The sequence below is a fragment of the Littorina saxatilis genome, linkage group LG12 (assembly GCF_037325665.1).
Source record: "Littorina saxatilis isolate snail1 linkage group LG12, US_GU_Lsax_2.0, whole genome shotgun sequence".
Classification (NCBI taxonomy): Eukaryota; Metazoa; Mollusca; class Gastropoda; order Littorinimorpha; family Littorinidae; genus Littorina; species Littorina saxatilis.
In genome coordinates, this window is record NC_090256.1 from 57,675,549 (window position 1) to 57,699,663 (window position 24,115).

Sequence of the window (24,115 nt, forward strand, 5' to 3'; positions counted from 1 at the left end):
ACGTTTGCGTTCGCCGGTTCGCGATAGTTTATCAGTCAGTCAGTGCTATCGATTTGGATTTGAACATCATGTTGCAACAAAACAAAAAAAAACTAAATTGGCCAAGGTTTGCTACCCGTCGCCAAGGTAAGTGATTCCGGACAAATGATAGGAACACCGCGAATGTGGACAGTGTCAGTGTGTGCGTGTGTGTGACCAAAAACGTAACAACTGGATGAAACATCTGTGTGCTCACTCTCACTCAAACTCAACAATCATCACTCAACATGAGACACACATGAACATGTAACTGAATATGTCACTTTATTGTCTAAACGTGAAGCAGCATGAAAGTTGCGAAAGAAACAAATTGAAACACCATAAAATGTACAAGACTTATAAAAAAACAAAAATAAAAAATAAAAAATCAATCAATTTTCTTAATACGAATTTTGGTTAAGACGAACTTTTTTTTCCGATCCCCAGTGATTCGTCTTAAGCGAGTTCGACTGTACATGTATTTGCATTGGACATTGAGGGGGACATTGAGGCGTTGACACTTAAGACACAAAAGTAAGACTGCAAGTCATTTGTCCAATAACCAACCATTTATAGTGTTAACAGCGTGCATGATTCCACAGTCATGTCAGGATGAAATTGTGTTCAGTGTTTAAAAAAAGAAAGTGTGTCATTATGTGATTAAATGAAAAAACATTTTGTTCAGGCACAAAATGCTTGACACCACACTTCACCTTCTGAGATTAATAATGCAGTTACCAGCAACATATCAAAAGATTTAGTAACCCAGATGTGTTTGTGTCGCAATCACAAATAACATGTCCCTACACAGAAGTTCCAACTCATTGTCATTATGCACCCAGGAGTGATTTTCTGTGGTACTTTAATGCGATAGCTCAAATGAAGATCATTTTGGAACCAGCTGTAAAATTTCTCCATAACACCACATTTAATATAATAAAAACGGATATTGTCTGCATACACATGTGCATCGATCACCTACAGCACTCTTTTCACCTGTACATTTTGTTTGTACTCTTTACTTGTTGTATAATGGAGATGAACATGTGTTTTTCATCAAGAGAGGAATGTCACAAAATGGCTGCTTCCACTTAGCAGCTTATTTTCAGCAAACTAAAATGGCAAAAAAATAGACAAGAAAAAAATCCCAATAAAATATGGGTTGGAAACATCATTTTATTGTTTCAGACACACAACAGATGCAACATTTTCTTGACTTGATGGAATATCATCCCCCTCTGGGACAGTAATCTGAGAATGACCCACCACATAAAGAGGAGAGAGAGAGAGAGAGAGAGAGAGAGAGAGAGAGAGAGAGAGAGAGAGAGAGAGAGAGAGAGAGAGAGGAGAGAGAGAGAGAGAGAGAGAGAGAGAGAGAGAGAGAGAGAGGAGCATACTTGGATAATCATGGTCATCATCATCAACACCATCAAAGAAGGTAAAGTCACAGGGGAGTAAAGGAGGCACATTTGATGGATCATATCTGAAACACAAAATGTCATACACATAAACATCTCCCAGGGAGTGGCTTGGGCGTCGGTCATCGGTCTTTTGCCATGTTAAATTCGGAAAAGACCGACACACGTGGGTCTCAATCGGTCAATAGACCGATAGACATGCAGACGAGTCAGTCAGCTCGTCTTATTTTGGCGAAAATCGTGATCGAAAGAACTCGCAGTAAGACTGGGAGCGCTGCAAGACTTAGCGAGCAGACGAAAGTTGGAATATTTTAAAAACTGGGATCGGCTACTTTGTTTCGCTCTCCAATCCTACGTTTACCTCGGCTGAGCGCGCAATTTCCACTGACAAAGAAAACAAAATGTCTCGCCGTCCATTTCCAGCGCCGAAAAAGAAACAAAAGTTGTTGCGCCATACATGGCCCAGCTCATACGACTTCAGCGTGTTTTTATATCAGAGTGGTCCTTCTCCTAGACTGGTGGCTTTACAGGGCTGTCGAGTCCAGTCTACTGGCTATTTGGCCATATATATAGCTGGCTGGTTTGTTTATCGGAGGTGAGCTTCCCCAGGGCTAGAGCTTATAATGCGGCTCTTGATCGCATGGTGCTCCCATAATTGGACACCTGGGGTATTTCTTGAGTGTAACAGTGCCACCTGTTACGCTGCCCCATCCTGCTCAGGAACCACCACCATTTGGTCCGCGACTGCTTATTCGTCCTGGCAAGCCTGGCTTATCTCGTAGCTAACCTCCATATCTGAAGGCCACCCCACTATCTGCCACCTGTGGACGCGCCTGGTTGGGGGTGGTCGCCCCTACTTTTCCAGGAAGAATTGAATTGAATTTTCCTCTCATTTTACATTGTAAACAAGTTTCTCCTCACTGCCGTAATGCACAATTGCGGCAGTCTCATGGCGGAAGGAAGGTGTTTTTTTCTTGACTGATTGGTTTGCAAAATGACTGATCGATTCATGGCTGAGTCAGTCAATGGACCTCTAGTGGACAAAACCCAAGCCAATCCCTGATCTCCCATAGGCCCAATGAGTGACCACATCAATGACTGAGCATGCATGCTCTCTTACCCTTCACGGTTATTTGAAGTAACTGCACACAATTTTAATATAACATAACAATGTTGCACCTGATTTTATTTTGACTTGTTATTATACTGTGCGCTATTACCTCATCATTCTTCAGATGTACCAACAACACAACACCCTCCCCCCCCCCCCCCCCCCCACACACACACACACCCACGCCTGCTTGCCATCAGCCATCAACTGCACTGAATGAAAAAGATAAACAACAAACAAACAAAAATCTCTTCAAAGTACATGAGATATTGTCAATAATTTTGTACATTTCCGTGTGGGGTGCTGTATAAAGTTGAAAGCAAGAGTTGTTGTGTCGTTAAGTTAGTAGGGAGGTTCAGCTGTTTTCCTTGCTTGCAGTTTTGGGGCCTTCCAACGTTGCTTGGAGCATTTAATTATGACAGTTTTAAACTACACTAACTTGCACAAAAAGGAAGGAAAACAAGAAAATATCAAGTGCAACAACAACAATTTGAAAGCATGCAAACAAGTGTTTGCTTAACATGTACACAGCTCACATGCACACACATACACACACACACACACACACACATATGCACATACACACGCGCCAAAAACCTGTGTTTGAGACATTACCATATACTTGGTATCAGAAGTGGATCAAACTAGAAGTGCTCAACTACCATTACTATCAGTCAACACGCGGTGATAGATATGTCCTTTGACCTTTTCTTGGGGGTATCCCATACTAAAAAATAGAATACGGGATTCTGGGAAAGCTGTTCAAGGGCACTTACGCACTATATTCGATTTTCAATACACGACTCAAAACCTTTGGAAAAAATCAAAAAGAATAAAATGCAAGAACACAGAGTTCAGAAAAGAAGCACACAAAAAAAGGAGAAAAATTGAGAAAAAAAGTTTTACGAAAGTCTTGCCATGTACGGGACTCAAACTCGAGACCGCCGGCACTGGGGATAAACGTACTACCACCTTGCCAACCAGGCGCACGATACCCAGGCATGAAAATTGAAATTTGAACTGCAAACATACCTCACACTTGGGTTCTCGAGCATGTTTCGACTCGTCAGTATCCGAGTTTCCCACGTTCGTATTTGTGTTTTGTATGTTTTCTTACATGTAGTCGCGGTGTTACCCATAGGGCATTTTACAAAAGCCGATGTTACTAAAAAATAGAATGGGTAATCCTAGTGAAATTGTCCGCTGGAAGTACTCAATAATTATGCAACTTTTCGATTATTTTTAGTCATTGGATCATCCAAAACGTTTGGAATGAATGAATGAATAAAATGCAAGAATTACGAGTTCAAAAAATTTATTAAAAAAAAGTTTAAAAAAAAAATATGCCATCGATAAGGATTGAACCCGTGACCACCAATGTAAGGAAAAGCGATCAGGCGCTTTACCAACTGAGCTATTCTGTCGCACGTTTGGTGAGAGATTTTAACCTCAAATATTACACTTGAGTTCTCGAGCGTGGGGATCGAGTCAGTATTGACTCGACTCGAGTTTCCGTGTCTCTGCGTTCCTATTTGTGTACTATATCTCACTGTTCAAGGCAAGTTAAGTTAATAACTGACCCTATACTCCCGTTCACTTCGTATAAGTTTGGAAAGCAATATCAAGTAGTATTAATTTCAAGCGTGACCGACATTATGTTGTTGTCTGGCTCTGAAATGCATTGACTAATTGCTGAAAGGCGCTGACGTAATTGCATGAAAAGATTTCCCTGCCCAGAATCCTAAATTCTCAATGACATACAAAGGATTTTGTTCGGGAGGATGACGATCCATGGATGGTTTATTATATAAAGGGAAGCAAGCGGTTAAAAATGGGCTGCGACAGAGCCAATGAACAGTGATATCCACTTGTAGTTCTCATTCACTTGTGTTGGTATATATAAACAAAACAGTCAATCAATCAATCAATATGAGGCTTATATCGCGCGTATTCCGTGGGTACAGTTCTAAGCGCAGGGATTTATTTTTTTTTAAAATTTTTTTTATGCACTTTATATCGCGCACATATTCAAGGCGCAGGGATTTATTAATGCCGTGCGAGATGGAATTTTTTTACACAGTACATCACGCATTCACATCGGCCAGCAGATCGCAGCCATTTCGGCAAATAAACTCACTGAATTCTGGTGGCTATGGTGAAGTCAGCCTTCAGAGCTGGTAGAAAAAGACTCAGCACCTCTTGGTTTGCCAAGATTTCTGGTGGCATGCCCCCTGAATGAAGCAAACATATCAATCTGGCTGTTTACATTATTATTATTATTATTATTAGTGAGTATTTCTACATAATAAACAGGCCACTTTTGTGGTAATGCACTGAAACAATATCTGGAAAATCAATACGGATAAGCTTTGCGAGCTTTAAAAGGAACTGGTCTGTGAGCATGTCACAAGGTACATAAGTCTTTGTTCACAGAAGAAAGAAACAAGTCGCGTTAAGCCAAACCAATACGTACATTTAGCCTTTTCATCAGCCAGAAACTAAAAGATCGACCCTGAAAACCGGAAATCTGTCATCACCAAGACAACTACAGCTAAACTGAGACATGTTGAGCTGGGCCGAGCTGCACGAGGAAGTTACACACCGACGGGTGCCAGCCACAGAGCCGGATTGGTTGAAATCGCACACACATGCACACCTCAGTTTCAACCAATCTGACCCCGCGGCTGGCTCCTGTTGAGGTTGTAACTTTTTCGCGCATCTTAGCCCTGGTCTCGGCAAAGATTTTGTCCCTGTGTCAAAAGCACATTTTTGTCGAGACAATAAGAGCGATAGAATAGTTGAGTGAGTACAAACAATTTATTGCAGATACTGTGAAACGAGAATGTTATAGGTTGTGCAATAGAGCCGCATATAGCCCCAGCATCGTTTCCCTGCATGTACTGTGGTTTTTTAATAGCTCTTATTACGCGCATTATGTTTGAAAAGCCCACACTGATTAACGCAGAAGTACCAGTGCCCCTCAAATGTTTGTCAGGTTATTCAGCAAGGGTATTCACTCTTTCACAACCCATACAAACCCGACAGAGGTATTTTCGGAATTCGTCTATTAAGAGTTATCAAAGTCAAAGAACACCCACCCAGTTTTTTTAAGTGCTTCAGGAATTCTTCATCCGTCACATCTGCAGGGTCTGTAGTTTTCTTCCGTCTGTTATCTGACTAGATAAATCAAAAAACATAAAGAATGCTGAGGCGTGATTATAACCATTCAGTCAATCCAACGAACTGCAATACATCCGGTTCTCTCTACTCTTCCTTATCAAACAAGGAGAGGGAGAGAATTGAATTGAAATGAAATTTATTTTACGAGGGTAACAGAATAAGCAATGTATACATGCTTCTTTTCATCCGGCCCTCGCCCATTGAAGAGAGAGAGAGAGAGAGAGAGAGAGAGAGAGAGAGAGAGAGAGAGAGAGAGAGAGAGAGAGAGAGAGAGAATTACAGAGAGAGAGAGAGAGAGAGAGAGAGAGAGAGAGAGAACTCGAACTCGAAAACTTTATTACCGAAGGATGATAGCATTAGGTCCATATGGTCCTTTCTTACAGCTAGTCCCTACTATAATACACACATGAAACAAAGAACAAATATGAAGAATTTATAAAAAAATTAAAAAAAATTTAAAAAAAACAATGGGAAAAGGTATAACAAAATAAAAATTAAAAATTCAAAAGTGTGCTTGTTAATGGAAGCATACTATACACTTTCTCTTTTACACATCCTCACACACACTCGCACAAAGTGTACACCGACTTAGTCGTTAGAGAGGTGCTTTCGGAGCTGTCTTTTAAAAGAAGATAATGACAGACATGACTCAAAAATATTTTTTTAATTTTTGTAAAAAAAATTTTTAACATTTTATTTCCTTTATATACACATAAACACAGCATAACATACATAATACACCGAGTTTATCAACAAAGCGCATACACACGTACATACCTAGACAAGACACAGACATAGACAGTAGGGTGGGTTGTTGAAAAGACAGGGGGGATATGGAAGGGGGGGGGGGGGGGTAACTGAGGTTGGGGGAGGGGAGGGGGGTAGGTGGGGATGGTGGTCACAATTTAGCCTCGACTGGGTAAGATATGTAATTTAATCAAAAATTTTAGTAATAAATTTTCATTTGATTAATATACTTACCCAACTCACATATAGCAATTAACCCATAGTTCAGTGCTGATACCGCTGTACGCGTCCCCTTGGTAACAAGGAAGACGCCTCTAAAAAAGAGTGACCCGAGACCCGTAAGGGTGTCCAGGCCAGCCCGAAAGCGAGGCTGCCTTCTGTATGCGCGCACATACGTCACCATATCCTCATTCTACACGAAGCCCAACTCACTTCTTTTTTAGACCCAAATACCCCCCACAGCGGGGAGGCGGGAGGGAATAAACGATGTGAGTTGGGTAAGTATATTAATCAAATGAAAATTTATTACTAAAATTTTTGATTAAATTACATATCTTACCCAACTCACATATAGCAGATTGCTACTATAGGAGGAGGGTACTCACCAACTTAAGACCGCAGAACCTGCCCTGCACCCACAAGAGCCGGCAGAACCGAACTGCCATCTTGCCGCCTTGCAGCAACCTCTCTCAAGTAGAAATTGATGAAAACAACTTCAGATTTCCAATAAGCCGCCACAAGGACCTCTGAAAGGAGCCCTAGAGAAGCACAGCCAAAGAAGACGCCCAAGCTCTAGCTTCACGAGTCCTGGCTGTTGTGAGCGGAAAAACCGCCCTGACATCGCCTGACTGGCTCTGCCACCATGCGTAGGCTTGCTTAATGGTCATTGACACCCACTTAGTCAAGGTAACCTTCAAGATATCCTCCCCACACACCGTGTTGAGGGATATGAACAATACCTTTTGAGTTTCTGAGTGAACCAGTGAAGACCTAGATAGGTAGCTGCCTAAAACCCTGACAGGGCAATTTGACAGATTAGGATCTCCAGGAGCGAGTATATCGCTCAAGGGAGGAAAACGAATGCGAGGAGAAGATTGTTCAGGCTCACTTCTGGCCAAATCCTTCACTGAAAGGCCGGAGGAGGGGCAAGTCGCGTCCTTCTCAATTGACGAGCAAGGCAGGCTGGTGCCTAAGGTCGAGCGCAGAGCGAAAGCCGAGCTGAGCATTGAACAGTGGTCTTCCGCTTTTCTTGTATTTATGTCGGTTTACATGAAGGTGCATGCTGGCTTACATGGACCTCATCAGAAACGCAGCCCGGGATAACCCCGGCAGCGGCTGGTCCATGTATGACCAGCAATTCCGGTCTCGGAAGGAGGCGGAACCATCCAGGCCTTGGGGCATGATTGACACACAACTCTGGCTTCAAATTTTTTCTCGGCCAACTGTCCTCCAACAGGTGCCACTTAAACCCAAAGGCCGAAGTGCAACAAAGACAGAACAGTCAAAGGTCTGTTTCCACTTTAACAAGCCCAGTGGATGCACCAGGGAGGGGTGCAGATATGAACACAAATGCGCTGGCTGTGGAGGAGCATCTCACGGCATCCTGACTTGCCGGAAGACCAAGCCACCACAGCCCGCGGGAGAACAAGCTGGCTCGACAGCCACACATCCTAACCAGTCCTTTCGTTTTGGAAGCAGTGGAAGCCAGCAGTGAGGTGGTTGACACCCCCACGAGAATAATTTTTTGCCCATTGTCCACACTTGCGTTGTCCCCTATTTCCATTGCAGACTTAATCCGTTGGCTGAAGCAGTACCCACACCCACAGTTAGCACAGGAACTGGCAGATGGGTTTACACAGGGTTTTAGAATTCCATACGAAGGGAAAAGGGAGGGAAGAACTGCACGAAACCATAGTTCTGCTAGGCGGCAGCGACAGATTGTTTGGGATAAACTGATGGTGGAGGTAAGCCTATCTCGGGTGGCCGGCCCTTTTAGCAGCACCCCTATGGAAAACCTGATAATCTCCCCTATCGGCTTGGTGGAAAAATCAACCCCTGGCGAGTTCAGACTAATTTTTGATCTGTCACATCCTGACGTAGATTCGATAAATGGAGGCATTCCAGCAGAGTTGAGCTCGGTGCAGTACACCAGTTTCGATGCAGTCACGTACATGGTGAGAAGAATAGGGCAGGGAGCGCACTTGATAAAGGTAGACATCAGATCCGCTTTTAGACTGTTGCCGATTCATCCAGATGATTTTTGCCTATTGGGTATGCAAGTTGATGGTAAATTCTTTGTGGACAAGGCCCTGCCTTTCGGTTGTTCCATCTCGTGCGCTCTGTTTGAAAAGTTTAGCACTTTCTTAGAGTGGTGTGTCCGCACTGCAAGTCATTCGGAGGATATCATACATTACTTAGATGATTTTTGTGGGGGTGGAGCTTCAGGGGTGGAAGCACAGCGCATCCTGGCCAGCATACTTGAAACATTCGAAGAGCTCCAGTAGCTCCGGAAAAAGTAGAAGGCCCCTCAACTTCAATTAAATTCTTGGGTCTCATTGTCGATACCATAGCAATGGAGGTCCGACTCCCAGAAGACAAACGGTCAGCATTACAAGCAGTTATAGCCAGCTTTATCGATGGGAAGAACAAATCCACGTTAAAAGAACTTCAGTCCTTGATCGGGAGTCTGAACTTTGCTTGTAGAGCAGTCATTCCAGGGCGAGCCTTTTGCAGGCGTCTTATCGACGCGACAAGGGGGGCGAGAAAACCCAACCACAGGATTAGGATTACAGAGGCAATGAAAGAAGATTTAAGGGTTTGGGATTCCTTCCTGAAAACGTACAATGGTGCCAGCTTCATGTTCGAGCAGTCATGGGAAGATAACGATTCACTCCATTTGTACACGGACTCGGCCGGGTCGGTGGGCTTTGGAGCCTTCTTCCAAAACAGTTGGGCTTCTGGTACCTGGCCTGCGCACTGGCAAGACAACTCCCCAGATATAACTTTTAAAGAACTGTTCCCGATTGCACTGGCAGTTGAAATCTGGGGGAAGAAGTTCAGCAATAAAAAGGTGATGTTCCACTGCGATAACCTGGCTGCGGTGCATGTCATTAACAAACAAACCTGCCGATCAGAGCCATTGATGCACCTCGTCCGATCACTTGTATTGTCTTGCCTTAACCACAACATTCTTTTCAGGGCGAAACATATTCCTGGCCACAAAAACTGTGTGGCTGATGCCTTGTCCCGTTTTCAGTGGGCGAAATTCAGGAGCCTGGTCCCAGAGGCAGACGAGCATGCCACAGCGGTGCCACAGTCGCTACTGAGGCTACTTCAAGTGAAGTAAAGCGTCTGGTCTCGGCCGCTTTCGCGCCATCAACGCAGGTAGCGTACCGACAGGGCGTACACCTATTTGAAAAATTCAGGTCCACCCATGGGGTACCCCTGGAGTGGCCGACTTGTCAGCAACATGTTATTCACTTTGCAGCACATCTGTCACTTGCAGGGAAGGCACCAGCAACTATCAGAGCTTACATTGCAGGGATAAGCTGTAAGCACAAGCTGAATGGGTGGGTTGACCCCACCGACAACTTCCTTTTGCGAAAAATGTTCCAAGGCCTAGCACGAACGAATAAGCGCCAGGACAGCAGGCTCCCCATAACGTTTGACAGGCTGCAGCAGTTGATAGGTGTCCTCCATACAGTCTGCACCAACGCTTTTGAAAGAAGGTTATTCGCGGCTGTTTTCACACTGGCATTTTTTGGTCTGTTTCGTGTTAGCGAGATCGTGGGCCAGGACCAGTCATTGCCTGGGGGCAGGTCGGGCCTACAGAATGATTCCATACGCATCAATGAAGACTTGCTTGTGACAGTCGGTGCCACGAAAACCGACCAAGAGGGCAGAGGTGGCGTCGTAAAAATCAAGAAAGTACTGAGCCACCCTGAGGTTTGCCCAGTGGCAAATCTGCGGGCTTACCTGTTAGTCCGTCCCGCTGTCACAGGCGCACTGTTCATACATTTTAATGGTAAGCCCCTGTCCAGTTACCAGTTTCAGGCTGTCCTGAAAAAAGGTGCAAATACCCTGGGTTGGTCAGCGGATAAATTCACGTCCCATTCCTTTCGGATTGGGGCTGCAACTACTGCTGCTATCAACGGAGCCCCTTTAAACACTATCATGAGGCTAGGCCGCTGGAGATCTGCAGTTGTTAAATCATACGTGCGATGTCCTAGTTCGTAAGGGAGCGGGGGTACGTGTGTTGGTCCCGCTGATGATGGTGTGCACCTCAACAGCCGGGGTGGAGTTAAATCATGTTTAATTTGATTAACATTTTCTTTTTCTTTGGATGCAAGTGTACAGAATGCAGCGGTTGATGGTGTGCGCCTCAACCAGTAGGAGATTTAAAGCTTGTAAATGTTGTATAACCTTAGCTTAATCATTTTAATCATTTTCTTGACACTAATGACGGGTTTATATATTACAGAGGTCTTAATCCTGGGGTCCAGCATTGTGCGTAGACTGGAGCGGGACCTGGTGCAGTGGGGACGCACGCTGCGACTTCCCCTGCCGGTGCGCTTCGCCGGCCAGTCGGGCCTACAATTCTCCGGCCTGCGCACGCTGTTGGAGTCTGCAATTGTGGGACCACCCCCAGCCTACCTGGTCCTGCATGTAGGAGCCAACGACATAGGTAGGCTCAACACGGTTGAATGGGCCCAGGAGCTCCAGTTGTGGCTCGCTTATATCGGGGCTAGGTACCCCACCACTCGGGTCGTCTGGTCAGACATGCTGCCGCGGCGCACCTGGCGCTATTCAGTAGACCCAGCAGGGGCAGAACGCGCCAGAAAGCGCGGCACGCGCAGGGCCAGGCACCTGGTGGCAGGGGAGCGGGGGTGGTTTATTAAACACCCCCACATTGTTGCTGATGACACGTGTCTGGGTGCTGATGGTGTACACCTCAGAAGCTGGGGCACCTGTCTGTTGGTATGGAGTCTGGAAGAGAGCCTTACGAATATAATTTTGGGGTCACCGGTTTGGGGAACCTGCTGGTAGGCCAGCTGGTTTGTGGCTGAAGTTAGGCATGGTTATGGTGAAGATGTGGTTTCCAATGGGGAACATTTTTATTGGTAGTTATATTTTGTAAATGTTGGAGCTTATTAAGCTTGTCTAGCCCCCTGGACCATGGTTGAGCCCAATACAAACCACAAAAGTGGCCTGGTTCAGTGGTCCAGTGCCTCCAGTTTGTCAGTAGATGTAAAGCAGTGAGTGACGGATGGAGGCCTGGGTGGTAGGACAGCCGCGAGGGCAGTAAGATACTGTGGGTACCGCGGTGTGAGCAGTGGATTCTGTTCAGTCAAAGTAAAGCCACCATAATAAAGGTTTCTGGTCACGCTTAGCTGGCAGACTGGGGGGGTCGGGAAAAAATTGATATTTTGTCTGATTGGTGTCATCTTCACCTAACCATGCCTTACTTCCCAACCAGTGCCCGTACTACAAGATACATGCCATAACCGAAATTGTTGTAAATAAATAATGAAGAACCTAATTCTCCTTGTGAAGCTTGGCTGTTTCAGTCACTGTATTGTTATGTGTGGAGGTGTCTGTTTTGTATGGTCATAAAAACATTTCAGCTTCTGCTTAAATGCTGTTATGAACTTCAAGGCAGACACAGTTGTCTCGAGTAGAGTGGAGGCGATTCTCGAGCAGACGATTAGTGCTCCATATATGGGTCAATCTTTATTTGGTTTAGCCTCTCGCCAGTGTGTCTAAGTAGCCCGGATGCTCAAGTAACAATGGTCACTCCAAGACTAATTGTGGCGCCTCATCCAGTCCGATTCTTATTTGGTTGAGTCTGGCATCTTAAGACCCGTATCAGACGCCAGGCTATCATCGCTAGCAGCAAGTCACTCTCCAAGTATCCCCAGCGTTTTCAAGAAACAAGTCCTTTTTCTGAACGGTTTGGGTTTTGCATTGTTCTAATTTTGAATATGTGGTAATTATAGACTCTAAGCAATTGTTTATGAGGCCTGGGGAAGCCTGAAGTTTAGTTGGCGATTGTTTGATCTAAAAATGTTCACATCCTGCCTTGCCGACTTGGCATTTGGTCAACTTGGTTCTATTCATCATGTTTTGAAAATCTTGTGAAGTTTTTCTAAGCATAGGCTATGCAGGTTCGCTACTCACCTTTATTTGGCCCAGTAAGTTTGTTTAGTTTTTCCACCCACCATCCCCTTCCTGCTTCCGATAGGCTTGACATCCGGGCAGCTTGTTCACTTAACGGAATTTTAGTGGTCACCAGTTATCCTTCACTTGTGGGAGAACTAGAATTGTCTAGGATGTTCTTTGCAATTGCAGTATTGTCATTTCATCACTTCAATTTTTATTGAGTCAAGTACATCGGAGTCCCTTGTCCATGATTACGCTCACTTCTGGTTCTACCTGGTGTGTGTATGTTTTGATCAGAATTTCTAGTCCATCATTCAGCTGCATCCTAACTTGTGTATATATGTGTGTATGTATAGCTTGCAATTTTGCCCATCATTCAGCTTAATTCTAACCGGCGCATATGTATTTTTTCTTTGTTGTTGTTGCTTTGTTTTTGGTACGGTTGGCTGAAGTTAGGCATGGTTATGGTGAAGATGTGGTTCCCAATGGGGAACATTTTTATTGGTAGTTATATTTTGTAAATTTTGGAGCTTATTAAGCTTGTCTAGCCCCCTGGACCATGGTTGAGCCCAATACAAACCACAAAAGTGGCCTGGTTCAGTGGTCCAGTGCCTCCAGTTTGTCAGTAGATGTAAAGCAGTGAGTGACGGATGGAGGCCTGGGTGGTAGGACAGCCGCGAGGGCAGTAAGATACTGTGGGTACCGCGGTGTGAGCAGTGGATTCTGTTCAGTCAAAGTAAAGCCACCATAATAAAGGTTTCTGGTCACGCTTAGCTGGCAGACTGGGGGGGTCGGGAAAAAATTGATATTTTGTCTGATTGGTGTCATCTTCACCTAACCATGCCTTACTTCCCAACCAGTGCCCGTACTACAAGATACATGCCATAACCGAAATTGTTGTAAATAAATAATGAAGAACCTAATTCTCCTTGTGAAGCTTGGCTGTTTCAGTCACTGTATTGTTATGTGTGGAGGTGTCTGTTTTGTATGGTCATAAAACGCGACGGAGTTGATAGATAAGACCAAGAGCCGTTAGATTCAATGATCTGAAAAGATCAGCGCGAGTCAGAAAAATCTTCGAAACTCGAAATGTTCAATTGGCTCTAGAGGAGCCAGATTATTGCTAAAAGGTTTGAACTGTGAATCGAAGTTGGTTTCTCCAGTTTCTGCTTATTTGACAGAAATTTTTAAAGAAACCTAAATGCCATAGATCAGTCTTTCTCCAAAAAGCTGTTTATAGCAAACCTAGCCAGAAAATACACTTACTCCCACTTCTCACAGAAGCTACTAGAGTAACCATGGCCGCTTTCCGTGATGATCAGCAAGGCTAGTTTTGTTAAAAGCCAAAGAATACCGGCCCCCGTAGCGCAGTGGTTAGCGCATCGGACTGTGGGCCGGGAGGTCGTGGGTTCGAATCCCATCAGGGTCATGTGGGTTTTTCGGGCTACGGTCGGCTCCTACCCAGAGTGGAAGTGCTATGGTTCCTATGGGAAGGCTGGAATCACACAGCCGAGTGTCATTCACTTAACGAATGCGACTTTGAGGGTGCTCAGGTTCTGTTTACCTGACCAACACCGCAGGTGCGGCAGTTCTCGGGCCTGGTTGACACCAGGATATATTATGACAGTAAGCGTAGAGTGCTGCCCTGTCACGTAGTCTCAAACCAAAATTGGAAATCCATAGCATCATCATTATAATCATCCTCATCTCATTAATCATCCAAAAATTATAAATTGTCCTTGCTCTTGTGGCCCTTCATGCCCGGAGCTCTCATGGTGACCTTGGTCTCAGTGTTCCTGTTCCATCCTTCCCTGAAAAGTACTTCTGCTGTCAGTCTTCAACGTGTGACGTTCTGGGGGGTCGACGGAGGGACGTGGTGGCTGTCTGCTCTCTGGAGGGGACCCTCACTCAGTCTGGCTCCGCGACTTAGCAGTCAATGTCGTTAGTAGGGGGCATAGTAGGTAGTGGGCTGCGTCCGTTAGCTCGGGACAGACCCACTACTGAACACCGTCGAAGTGACTCAGCAGAAGTGCAGTGTCATCTTCCGAGGGTAGCCTACCGCAACGACCCGACATCCCTCCCTGGAGCGTCTGTAAAATCGGCAAGTCTGGCAGCGGAACGAAATTCAGATGTGGATGGAGCAGTGAGTGCAGGGTCGGGTGCGGTGAGAGAGCACATCGGGACAAGAAACAGGTGTAAGGGGTAAAAAAAAAAAATAAAAAAAAAAAAAAGCCAAAGAATCCAATCTCAATAGCTCCAAAACTAGGAGCAAAGCCCAAGGACTGGGGATTAGCTTTCAGTCAGCCTAATGCAGGCTCTCTTAAACGTGCTGGTTAAAAAGCCACCACGAGAAAATTTGCACTGAGCTGTTTCAGTGTAACTGATACCACATAATGTCTAAACACAAAACGTGGGAGAAGAATCGGAAAGCCAGAAAAGGTGGATCGCCACCTGCATCGAACAAAGAGAGGAGGAGTTCTTTCCGTTAAAACATACGCCCTTTGTTCCAAGCCAGTCACCGTGACAAGAAAACGAAGACGCTAAACCCCTATAAGAACTCTGAGCTAAGTCCAGAGTTGAGGCAAACGCCCATGAGCATCTCAAAAATACCCTCACAGTAGACACCCCTGTGATTCAAGTGTGAGAAAAAACGGTGCCCTTTTGCCAGCCTTACGAGGTCTGGCCACCAAGATTGAACGGGCCCATACTGAGAGACCGGCGGGCCGCTCAAAGTAAAGTCAAATGTATTGACCTTCCATGCTCTAGGATCCGGAAACAAGGAGCCGAACATAAGCAAAAGGCGATAGTACCAAAAGGCAAAAGCTTCTATCAGCGGCTTCTCTCATTCACCCAAAGAAGCAGAAGCGCGTGGTGAGATAGAGTCCACTCCAAGTGGACATTTTTGACCGACAGACTTAGCGAGTCCGCTAAGTCCTTGAACCTCCCATGAAGGTACTTCGCTGCTAAAAAGATCTCGTGAAGGTAAAACCACAAAAGAACCTCTCATGATCCATGCGGAAGCGATAAGGAGTGATAAAAAACCCTCCTTTTCTTGATGAGAAAAGCACCACTGTGTTGTCGTCTGTTTGAAACAACATATGTTCCAGCCCTTTGTCCGATTGCTTAACACTCAGCCGACCACAAAGGACCATATCAAAGCTGAGCTGCCTTGAACGTAAAAAATGTTCCAGCCCTGCACTCCACGTCTCACGTGAAGTAAAGGACTTCTAAAAAAGCCGCTTGCACAATCTCCTCAAAGAGATCAAAAACGGCCAAACAATCGATTGACTTAGAAACTAAATCAGAACCCTGAAGCTCTGAAATCAATTAAATAAATAGCCACTTCCGAACTATTTTGTGAAACAAAATGAGGAAGTAGCAACCAAACGATCCCTGTAAGAGACCCAAAAGGGAGGCACCAATGACTCCCTCCAAAAACGGACTAGCCATTGTAGTAAACACAAAGGCGAAAAGAATAGAGATGCCGATCACTAACTTTCAGTTGACATAACTGCCGAAAGTGTAAGAGAAAGCGTGCTTTGTGTGCCCAGCAACACCCACTGCAACCTGCCCCAGGGGAAGAGCGGTGGATATTTGACACAGAGCCATGACGCGAAAGCGAGGGTATGGAGACAAAAGCTAAAGTCAAGAAAGGCGAGCCTGAAGCTTTCCTTTGAAAAAGAGCAAAAGCCAAAGCCTGCCGGCGCTTTCCTTTTGCAGTGAGCTTCCCTTTGTTAGGGAAGAATCCGCGTACATAGAAGCGGACTCGCAAAGAGAACCTTCAAGCAAAGAAGAAAAGAAAGTCTCAACAAAAGAACAATTCTTTTAGAAAGAGACAGGCGAACAGCGAAGCTACATATTATGTATCTGAGTCCTGTCGGGACACCAAGATATCCAGTTAGGACGTAACCGCACAAGAGAGAGAACAAAAGCAAGTCTTGTTCAAAGGCGATATTCGTAAAGAAAGTGCGGACACAATCTACCACAGCCAGGAGATCCTTGTCCTAACAAACGGACAGTTTCTCCTTGCTATCACATCCAGATGGATGTTCGCCAACTCCGGGGTACCCGGGGGCGGTTCCGTATAAAGAACAAAAGAAAAACTAAGTTCTCAGGCTTGGAGTTAACCGAAGCCTAGGGATAGCGCTCAGCGAGTGACGCGCTACTTGCACACCACCACCTCAGGTGCTTAGCCGAGCGTTGCCTACAAAAAGAGTGGTGACAAAGGAGATTCAAATTTGAAACCCTCCGCAAGTCCACGACCCCGACAGAGGATCTAAGAACATAACATTCAAAGATTTTCCTTAGAAGGCTCAACTCAGCTGAAAATGATACAAACAGTGGCAAAGCTGAAGTAGGAGCTTCCCCATGAGATGTCAACAAAGGCCGAAGTGGGGCAAAAACATCGTTTGGGATAGATCCCAAAAAAGATGGAGGAGAAACGGCAGATGACGATGCTACCGCTAACCCTTCAGGGAAATAGCGTGTAGTAACTTCTGCTGTAAGTGATAACAAAGATCGCAGCTACGCTGAAATCCTCATCATCATGTTCAGTAGTATCCTAACGATCATCGAAAGGATGAGAACCAGAAACCAATCCCGATGCGGCCACACTTGCCAAAAACCGGGAAAGGATTGGAAAAATTCCCCAAAACCGGAACTCCGTGAACGGATCCTCCATCCACCTGCCTCATGCCAGCTAAAAACTGGAAGAGGAAATGGATGCAGCCTGTATAGCAGCAGAGGAAACGCAAAAGCGGACCCGGAAGCCGAAGGCTGATGAGTGCCGACTACCAACACCAAAGTGTTAACGGTAGAAGGCTATACCATCCTGTAACCGGAACACACGGCCGCAAAAGCGGAAGCGGAACCAGCCGTGGATTGGTAAGCAACAGAACCAACCGGATGCATAGAAATGCACCGAAAGATCCTGTTGTATCTTGAAGCCACCCCAGCTGCCAAAGCCACCGCATCTGACAGCCTTCGCGGCAAAAGAATCCAGTACCTTTAGCCCGATAGGCGGCACCATCATCCAGGTAGCCGTCGTGCTCTTCCGTGCACTCCGGAAGCTGGTCACCGTACTGACTAACAGAGTCAAGCCCGGAACCAGCCCTACTTCCACCAGCTTTCTGCCCCCTGGGCGGAAGCAGAAGCCTTTCAACCTGGCCACTGTCTACTGACGTGGCGGGAAGCATAGGAACTTCTGTTCGCTTGTCAGGGCCCCTAGCACCCACTGACGAACCGACTAAGCGGCTGATGTCAGCAGATGGGTTGGAACTTTCGCCTGGGCTTTCACCAGAGGCTACTTTCTCAAGACAACGCTCTACACTTTTGCTGGAGGACCCAGCTACTCGTGTAGTCCACATACCTTGTGCGGAAGACGGAACACCGGAAGGTGAACCACCAGACGCCGGAAACCGTGAGCTCCCACCCTGAGAGGCATGCACATCCGCCCTCGAAACAGTAGCAGAAGGGGACGAACGAACACTGGCCAGCGACGAAGCATCCGCAACCCCGGCCGGAAGTGCACGTAGCTCTGCCTTTGTTGACGACATTCCGGCCGCCAAAGCAGACACCTGTGAGCTTAAAGACAAAAGCAAAGAGGCCACGTCTGCGGACGCAAGCCCAGTAACTACAGGCGAGGCATCCCCTACACATGCTTATCACCGAGCACGGACTTATCCGTCGGCTTAGCCAACAAACTGGAAGTTCCGGGCAAGTAAACAACAACATCAATACATTTCTTAGATTCCGTATCCAACAGAGACACGGACGCTTGGCCGGGCGCTTTAGATTTACTAGAACTTTTAGGAGAGGGCAAAGCAGCTACCTGCTTAGGCGTTGACCTCTTCCCGTTCGCATTGTCGGCCATGACAAAAAGAACTCACAAACAATTTTGAGAAAAATTTTGCAAGTCCAAAACGAAGCCAACAATGCCGCCAAAATCAAGGTAATACATGGAAAGATCTCACCTCAACAACGATGCGAAGTCCGGAGACAAGAAGAAACCAAGAGGAACACAAAACCGGTCGGGAAGACCAAGAAAGTAGGCTGAAAACAGCCGGAGCGTACAACATGCGACCAGTTCAACTGAGCGCTGAGAGTAGAAAGAGGATATGGTGACGTATGCGCGCGCATACAGAAGGCAGCCTCGCTTTCGGGCTGGCCTGGACACCCTTACAGGTCTCGGGTCACTCTTTTTTAGAGGCGTCTTCCTTGTTACCAAGGGGACGCGTACAGCGGTATCAGCACTGAACTATGGGTTAATTGCTATATGTGAGTTGGGTAAGATATGTAATTTAATTGATATTTACAGGTAGTGAATTCCAAAGGAACGCACCAGAATAAGAAAAACTAGTTTTAAACAAATCGATGCGGGGCCTTGACAAGGCAAGGTTATTTCGAGTGTTTGAATAATATGACGGAGATGAATTGAAGAGTTGTATAAGATATGTTGGGGCGTCCTTATAGACGACTTTATACATAAATGAACATTTATTATACAAAAGCTGCTTTTTTAAGCTTAACATCCCAATACTTTTCATCTTTTCCTTTGTAGAAAGAGATGGACTGGGTAGAACTAGTTTAGCAGCTCTACGCTGGAGCGAGTTCAGCTTCTTCAAGTGAACTTCTTGAACTTGAACTTGAACTTGAACTTGCGATGTTTAAGGCCTTAGGCCTGTTCATCGATCCTGTCGAATAGTACTCCAATAACACTTTTTTGGTGGCATGCGCGGGCGGTTATTGGTAGCACGTTGGCGAGAATTTCTCTGGTCTGTCTGCCCAGAAATTGTCCAGCCTTCCTTTGAAACTGTTCACTGATGGTGCTGTCACAACTGTTTCTGGCAGACTGTTCCAGTGAGGAATCACCCTTTCTGCGAAGAAGCAGCTCCGAACGTTCAGCCTACAAAATGGTTTATACAACTTGAGGCTGTTTCCTCTAGTGTCTTTGGTTTCGGCCAGCTGAAAATTCGGGTTGCCTGTGTCGTAGATCCCATGCATATACTTGTAGAGGTCGATCATGTCACCTCGGAGACGCCTGTGTTCGATACTGGGTAGTTTGAGTATAGCTAGTCGTTCTGGGTAAGTTTTCTCACTGAGAGCCGATATCAGTTTGGTAGCCCTTCTCTGCACGTCCTCTATTTCCTTGCACAGCAGTTTCTGCTGTGGTTGCCATACTGAATGTCCATATTCAAGGATTGGCCTGGCAAGACTCTTGTAGAGTTGTACAAACACCTCCCTATCCAGATGCTCAAACGATCTCCTGATGATGCTTATGGTTTTGTTTGCCTTCGCAGTTGCTTGTGCAACATGTTCCTTGAAACTCAGGCGATTGTCTACAAGTACACCAAGGTCTTTCTCCGTTTCGCTTTCTTCTAGAGTGATGCTAACCTCCTCACCACTTTCGGATCTCCCTTTCATGTGATAGCTGGTCTCTGTGTGTTGTTTGCCTAGCTTAAGGACACTACACTTCTTTGGGTGGAACTTGAGGAGCCAGTTGTCAGACCACTCTTGTAGAATGTCCAGATCTTCCTGCATGACAACAGGTCCTGAGGGCACGTCAGTACGTGTATATAGCTTGGTGTCGTCAGCAAACAGCTTCACAGAGCTGGTGACTTGGCTAGGCAAGTCGTTTATATACAGGGTGAAGAGCAGAGGGCCCAATACACTTCCCTGGGGGATTCCACTGGTGACTGGCGCTTTGTCTGAGTGTGTACCGTTCACAATCACTTGCTGATGCCTGTCCGCTAGAAAGTTGCGTATCCAGTTAAGGACGTTACCATGAATTCCATGCGCTTCAACCTTCGCGATCAGTCTTGCATGTGGAACAGTGTCGAATGCCTTCATGAAGTCCATGTAAACTATGTCAACACTGCCTCCTTCATCTAGAATCTTTGTCCAATCATCCAATGCCTCAAGAAGATGGGTCACACATGACCTCCCTTGCACAAACCCATGCTGATTCTCACAGATGAGATTGTTTGACCTCAGGTGATCATTTACTGCCTCTCTGACAAGGGTTTCCATAGCTTTGCATAAGATGCATGTCAAGCTGACCGGACGATAGTTACTAGGCTCTGTTCGACTACCTTTCTTGAAAACCGGTGTCACATAAGCTTGTCGCCAGTCTTCTGGAATCTCACTGTTCTCCAACGACAGTCTGAATAGTCTTGCAACCGGATATGCTAAAGACTCAGCTGTTTTAGCCAAGACACATGGGTTGATACCATCCGGGCCTTGTGCCTTATCTGTCTTCAAACCAGAGAGCAGTTTCTTGACCTTTGCTACTGTGATCTCAAAGTTGTGGACTTCACTACCAAAGACATAGTGGGGGGGAGGTGGAATATTGTCTGTTGCTTCTTGGGTAAATACACTCTGAAAGAACTCATTCAGCACGTCCGCCTTTTCCTTGTCTGAAGAAGTTTTGTCACCATTAGTTTTCTTAAGATCTGCCACTCCAGTCCGACATTTTGTTTTGGATTTCACGTAAGACCAGAAGGCTTTGGGGTTTTGCTTTGAGCTAGCCGCTATTTCTGTCTCTAGATTTTTGGCTGCCTTTCGGCATGCCCATCTTGCTTGGTTGATAGCTCTCTTCACTACACCCGTCCCATACTATGGAAGCATAATCAATATGGGGTTTTATGTGGGCATTGTAAAATAGTTTTCTTGTGTCTAGATTAATAATGCTTTGTAACTTTGACAAAAGAAACAGGTTTTTAGCAATTTTTTTGCAGATTCCATTGATGTGAGTCTGCCATTTGAGATTATTATCAACAGTAAGTCCCAGTAAACGGTGCTCAGCTACTTGCTCAATGGAGTGCTCATTTAGGGACAGACTCAGAGTCATTTCTGAAAGTTGATGTTTTTGGCGAGTGCTGATTATCATAGACTTTGTTTTTACTGGATTAATAAGCATACGATTTGCAGAACACCACTCAGAAACATCGTTTAGGCTCTGTTGTAATTTGTCTTGAATTTGTGCAGGGCTTTTCCCTGTTGCATGTAAGGTAGTATCATCTGCTAACATATGACACTCAACAGATTCAGACTGTAGATACAAGGGCAAATCATTTATATAGATGCAAAATAATACAGGTCCCAAAACAGACCCCTGTGGCACTCCACATTTCACAGTGCCCTGAGAAGAGTACGTATCGTGTACGTATACAGATTGAACCCTCTCTCTAAGATAAGAGTTAAAAAAAGGGACAGTGCTTGAACTGTTCAAATAACATTTTAATTTCTGTAGAAGGATCTCGTGATCCACGAGGTCAAAAGCTTTTTTTAGGTCCAAGAAAACATCACCAGAAATGTCTAACCTATTAATGGATGAGTACCATGAATCAGTTAATCTGGCAAGGGCAGTGTTACATGAATGTTGAGAGCGAAAAGCAGACTGAAGTTGATGCAAGAGATTGTGGTCCTCCAAATAAGTAACCAGATGTTTCTGAACATGCCTTTCAAGAGGCTTAGATAATACAGATAACAAAGATATAGGTCTAAAATCATTTAAGTCTTGAGAACCTTTTTTCTTTGGCAAAGGTATGACTTTCGCTTTTTTAAATTCTTTTGGAAAAACATTGTGTTGAATACATAAATTATAAACATAAGTCAGAGACTCTACTATATAAGGAGTAGACAATTTTAATAATTTATTACTTATTCCATCAAGTCCGGAAGACTTTTTATTTTCTAACCTTGCTATGTACTGGCCAACTTCATGGATGGCCATTATCGGAATAACAAACGCATCCGTGTTTCTTAATTTTTCATCACAGAGCATCTGCAAGCGTTCACAACAGGAATGTGGTTCTGTACCTGGAGATTTTGAGTGAGAATCTACCAGTGATTCAGCAACGGACAAAAAATAATCGTTAAAGTCGTTGGCCTTTATATTTTGAGGAATACTACTATTTTTTGAGGAGTTGCCTTTTAAAAAAGTGTTCAGGGCGCGCCAGACTTTTGAAACATCTTTGCTGTTACCCACAAGTTTATCAAAATATGATCGCTTCGCGTTTCTCACAAGATTCTTTACTCAGCTGTTACGCGCTTTTTTATAATCTTTAAATAATTTGTTTGTCTTCAACTGGTCGCGATACGCCATTGCTTCGATGATATCAATGGTTAACCAGGGAGGAAGTTTAGGATGTCTTACTCGTTTCCGCCTCACCGGTGCATGTCGATTTACCACATCGATAAAGAGGGAATACCAGGCTTCAAGTGCCTCGTTAGGATCAGTATAATTAAGCACAGAAGCAAAAGGTGTACAATTCAAATCATTAAAGAAGAGACCTTGATTAAAATGTTTAAAAGACCTGTATGAAATATATGTGTGACCTTTTGATTCTGCCTTGGGTAACTTCATCAATTTGGAACAGCTTACAGGACTATGATCACTTACACTAAGGTCGGATACACAGGCACCTAAGACTGTGTCCGGATTATTCGTATAAATATGATCGAGCAATGTAGATGTCGTTGAAGTTACCCTTGTGGGTGACTTTACAAGCTGTTTAAGCCCAAATAACTGAGTAGTTGATTCCCAGCTGGGATGGGACTTTAACATGTCTATGTTAAAATCGCCAAGTAGCATAACGTCAGCCTTGTGTTTGCTCTTACTATAAACATTGTCTAACATTTGTACAAAATGATCATACCACTCAAAATTTGCCGCAGGATTTCTATAAAGAAAACACACGAATTGAGGGGCCATTGATTTACTGGGTTTGAGTTCTAACCAAATGCATTCTACTGCGCTGGGTTCCAGGTCTATGCGTCTACGCGTAATGTGTTTAATTGAGTCATGAATATATACCGCGATTCCGGTCTGCCCTTGTATTTCTGGGTCTCGCCTTTCAACACAATAATCAACAATCGCGATATCATTATCGGAAACCCTGGAATCTAATCTTGATTCAGTAACACCAAATAAATGATAATTCGGAGACGCTTTTTCAAGGAAGGCACATACATCATGAACCTTATTATAGAGGTGATACACATTTAAATGACCAACACTGAGCATAATAAAACAAGGAATAAACACACACAATAATAACTAACACATACACAATAACTGTTACGAAAAAAGCAAAACAACAACTGTCACGAAAAAAGCAAAACAACAACTGTCACGAAAAAAGCAAAACAACAACTGTCACGAAAAAAGCAAAACGACAGTCAGGTCAAACTATAAACACAAACAACAAATTTATGCCGGCAGTCTTGCAACACTATGGTAAAGTTTCACAATAGCGTCACGCACCTCTGCGCTGACACTCGAGTTGAAACAAACGAGTTCAGTCAGCCTGACACAAACACAACACCGTTCAGGCGAAGCGGGCAGATTACACGGATTACGTGGCAGTCACCACTCACACACGCTGGAGGGAATATAGTCTTCAATCACGCCCTCGCAGATTTCCCCATGAAACTTAGACAAGTGTTCTCCGAATATTAGTGAGGATTCGAGTCAACACAG

The 24,115-nt window shown here is 44.9% G+C and overlaps 2 protein-coding genes across 3 annotated transcripts in view; one reads left to right on the top strand and one right to left on the bottom strand.

Moving 5' to 3' along the window:
* Positions 1 to 24,115, bottom strand: part of LOC138982361 (S-acyl fatty acid synthase thioesterase, medium chain-like) — a 36,955-nt gene that overhangs the window by 1,327 nt on the left and 11,513 nt on the right. For both annotated transcript variants that reach the window (XM_070355615.1, XM_070355614.1), the window contains exons 5-7: positions 5,646 to 5,724; positions 4,685 to 4,778; positions 1,416 to 1,501 (exon numbers count right to left, since the gene is read on the bottom strand). In XM_070355615.1, coding sequence (XP_070211716.1) covers positions 1,416 to 1,501; positions 4,685 to 4,778; positions 5,646 to 5,724 — 259 coding nt within the window. The remainder of the gene's footprint in view (positions 1 to 1,415; positions 1,502 to 4,684; positions 4,779 to 5,645; positions 5,725 to 24,115) is intronic.
* On the top strand, positions 9,002 to 9,940 carry LOC138982359 (uncharacterized). The gene has a single exon (XM_070355610.1). It carries the CDS (start codon positions 9,047 to 9,049, stop codon positions 9,818 to 9,820), a length of 774 nt encoding a protein of 257 aa, XP_070211711.1. The 5' UTR covers positions 9,002 to 9,046; the 3' UTR covers positions 9,821 to 9,940.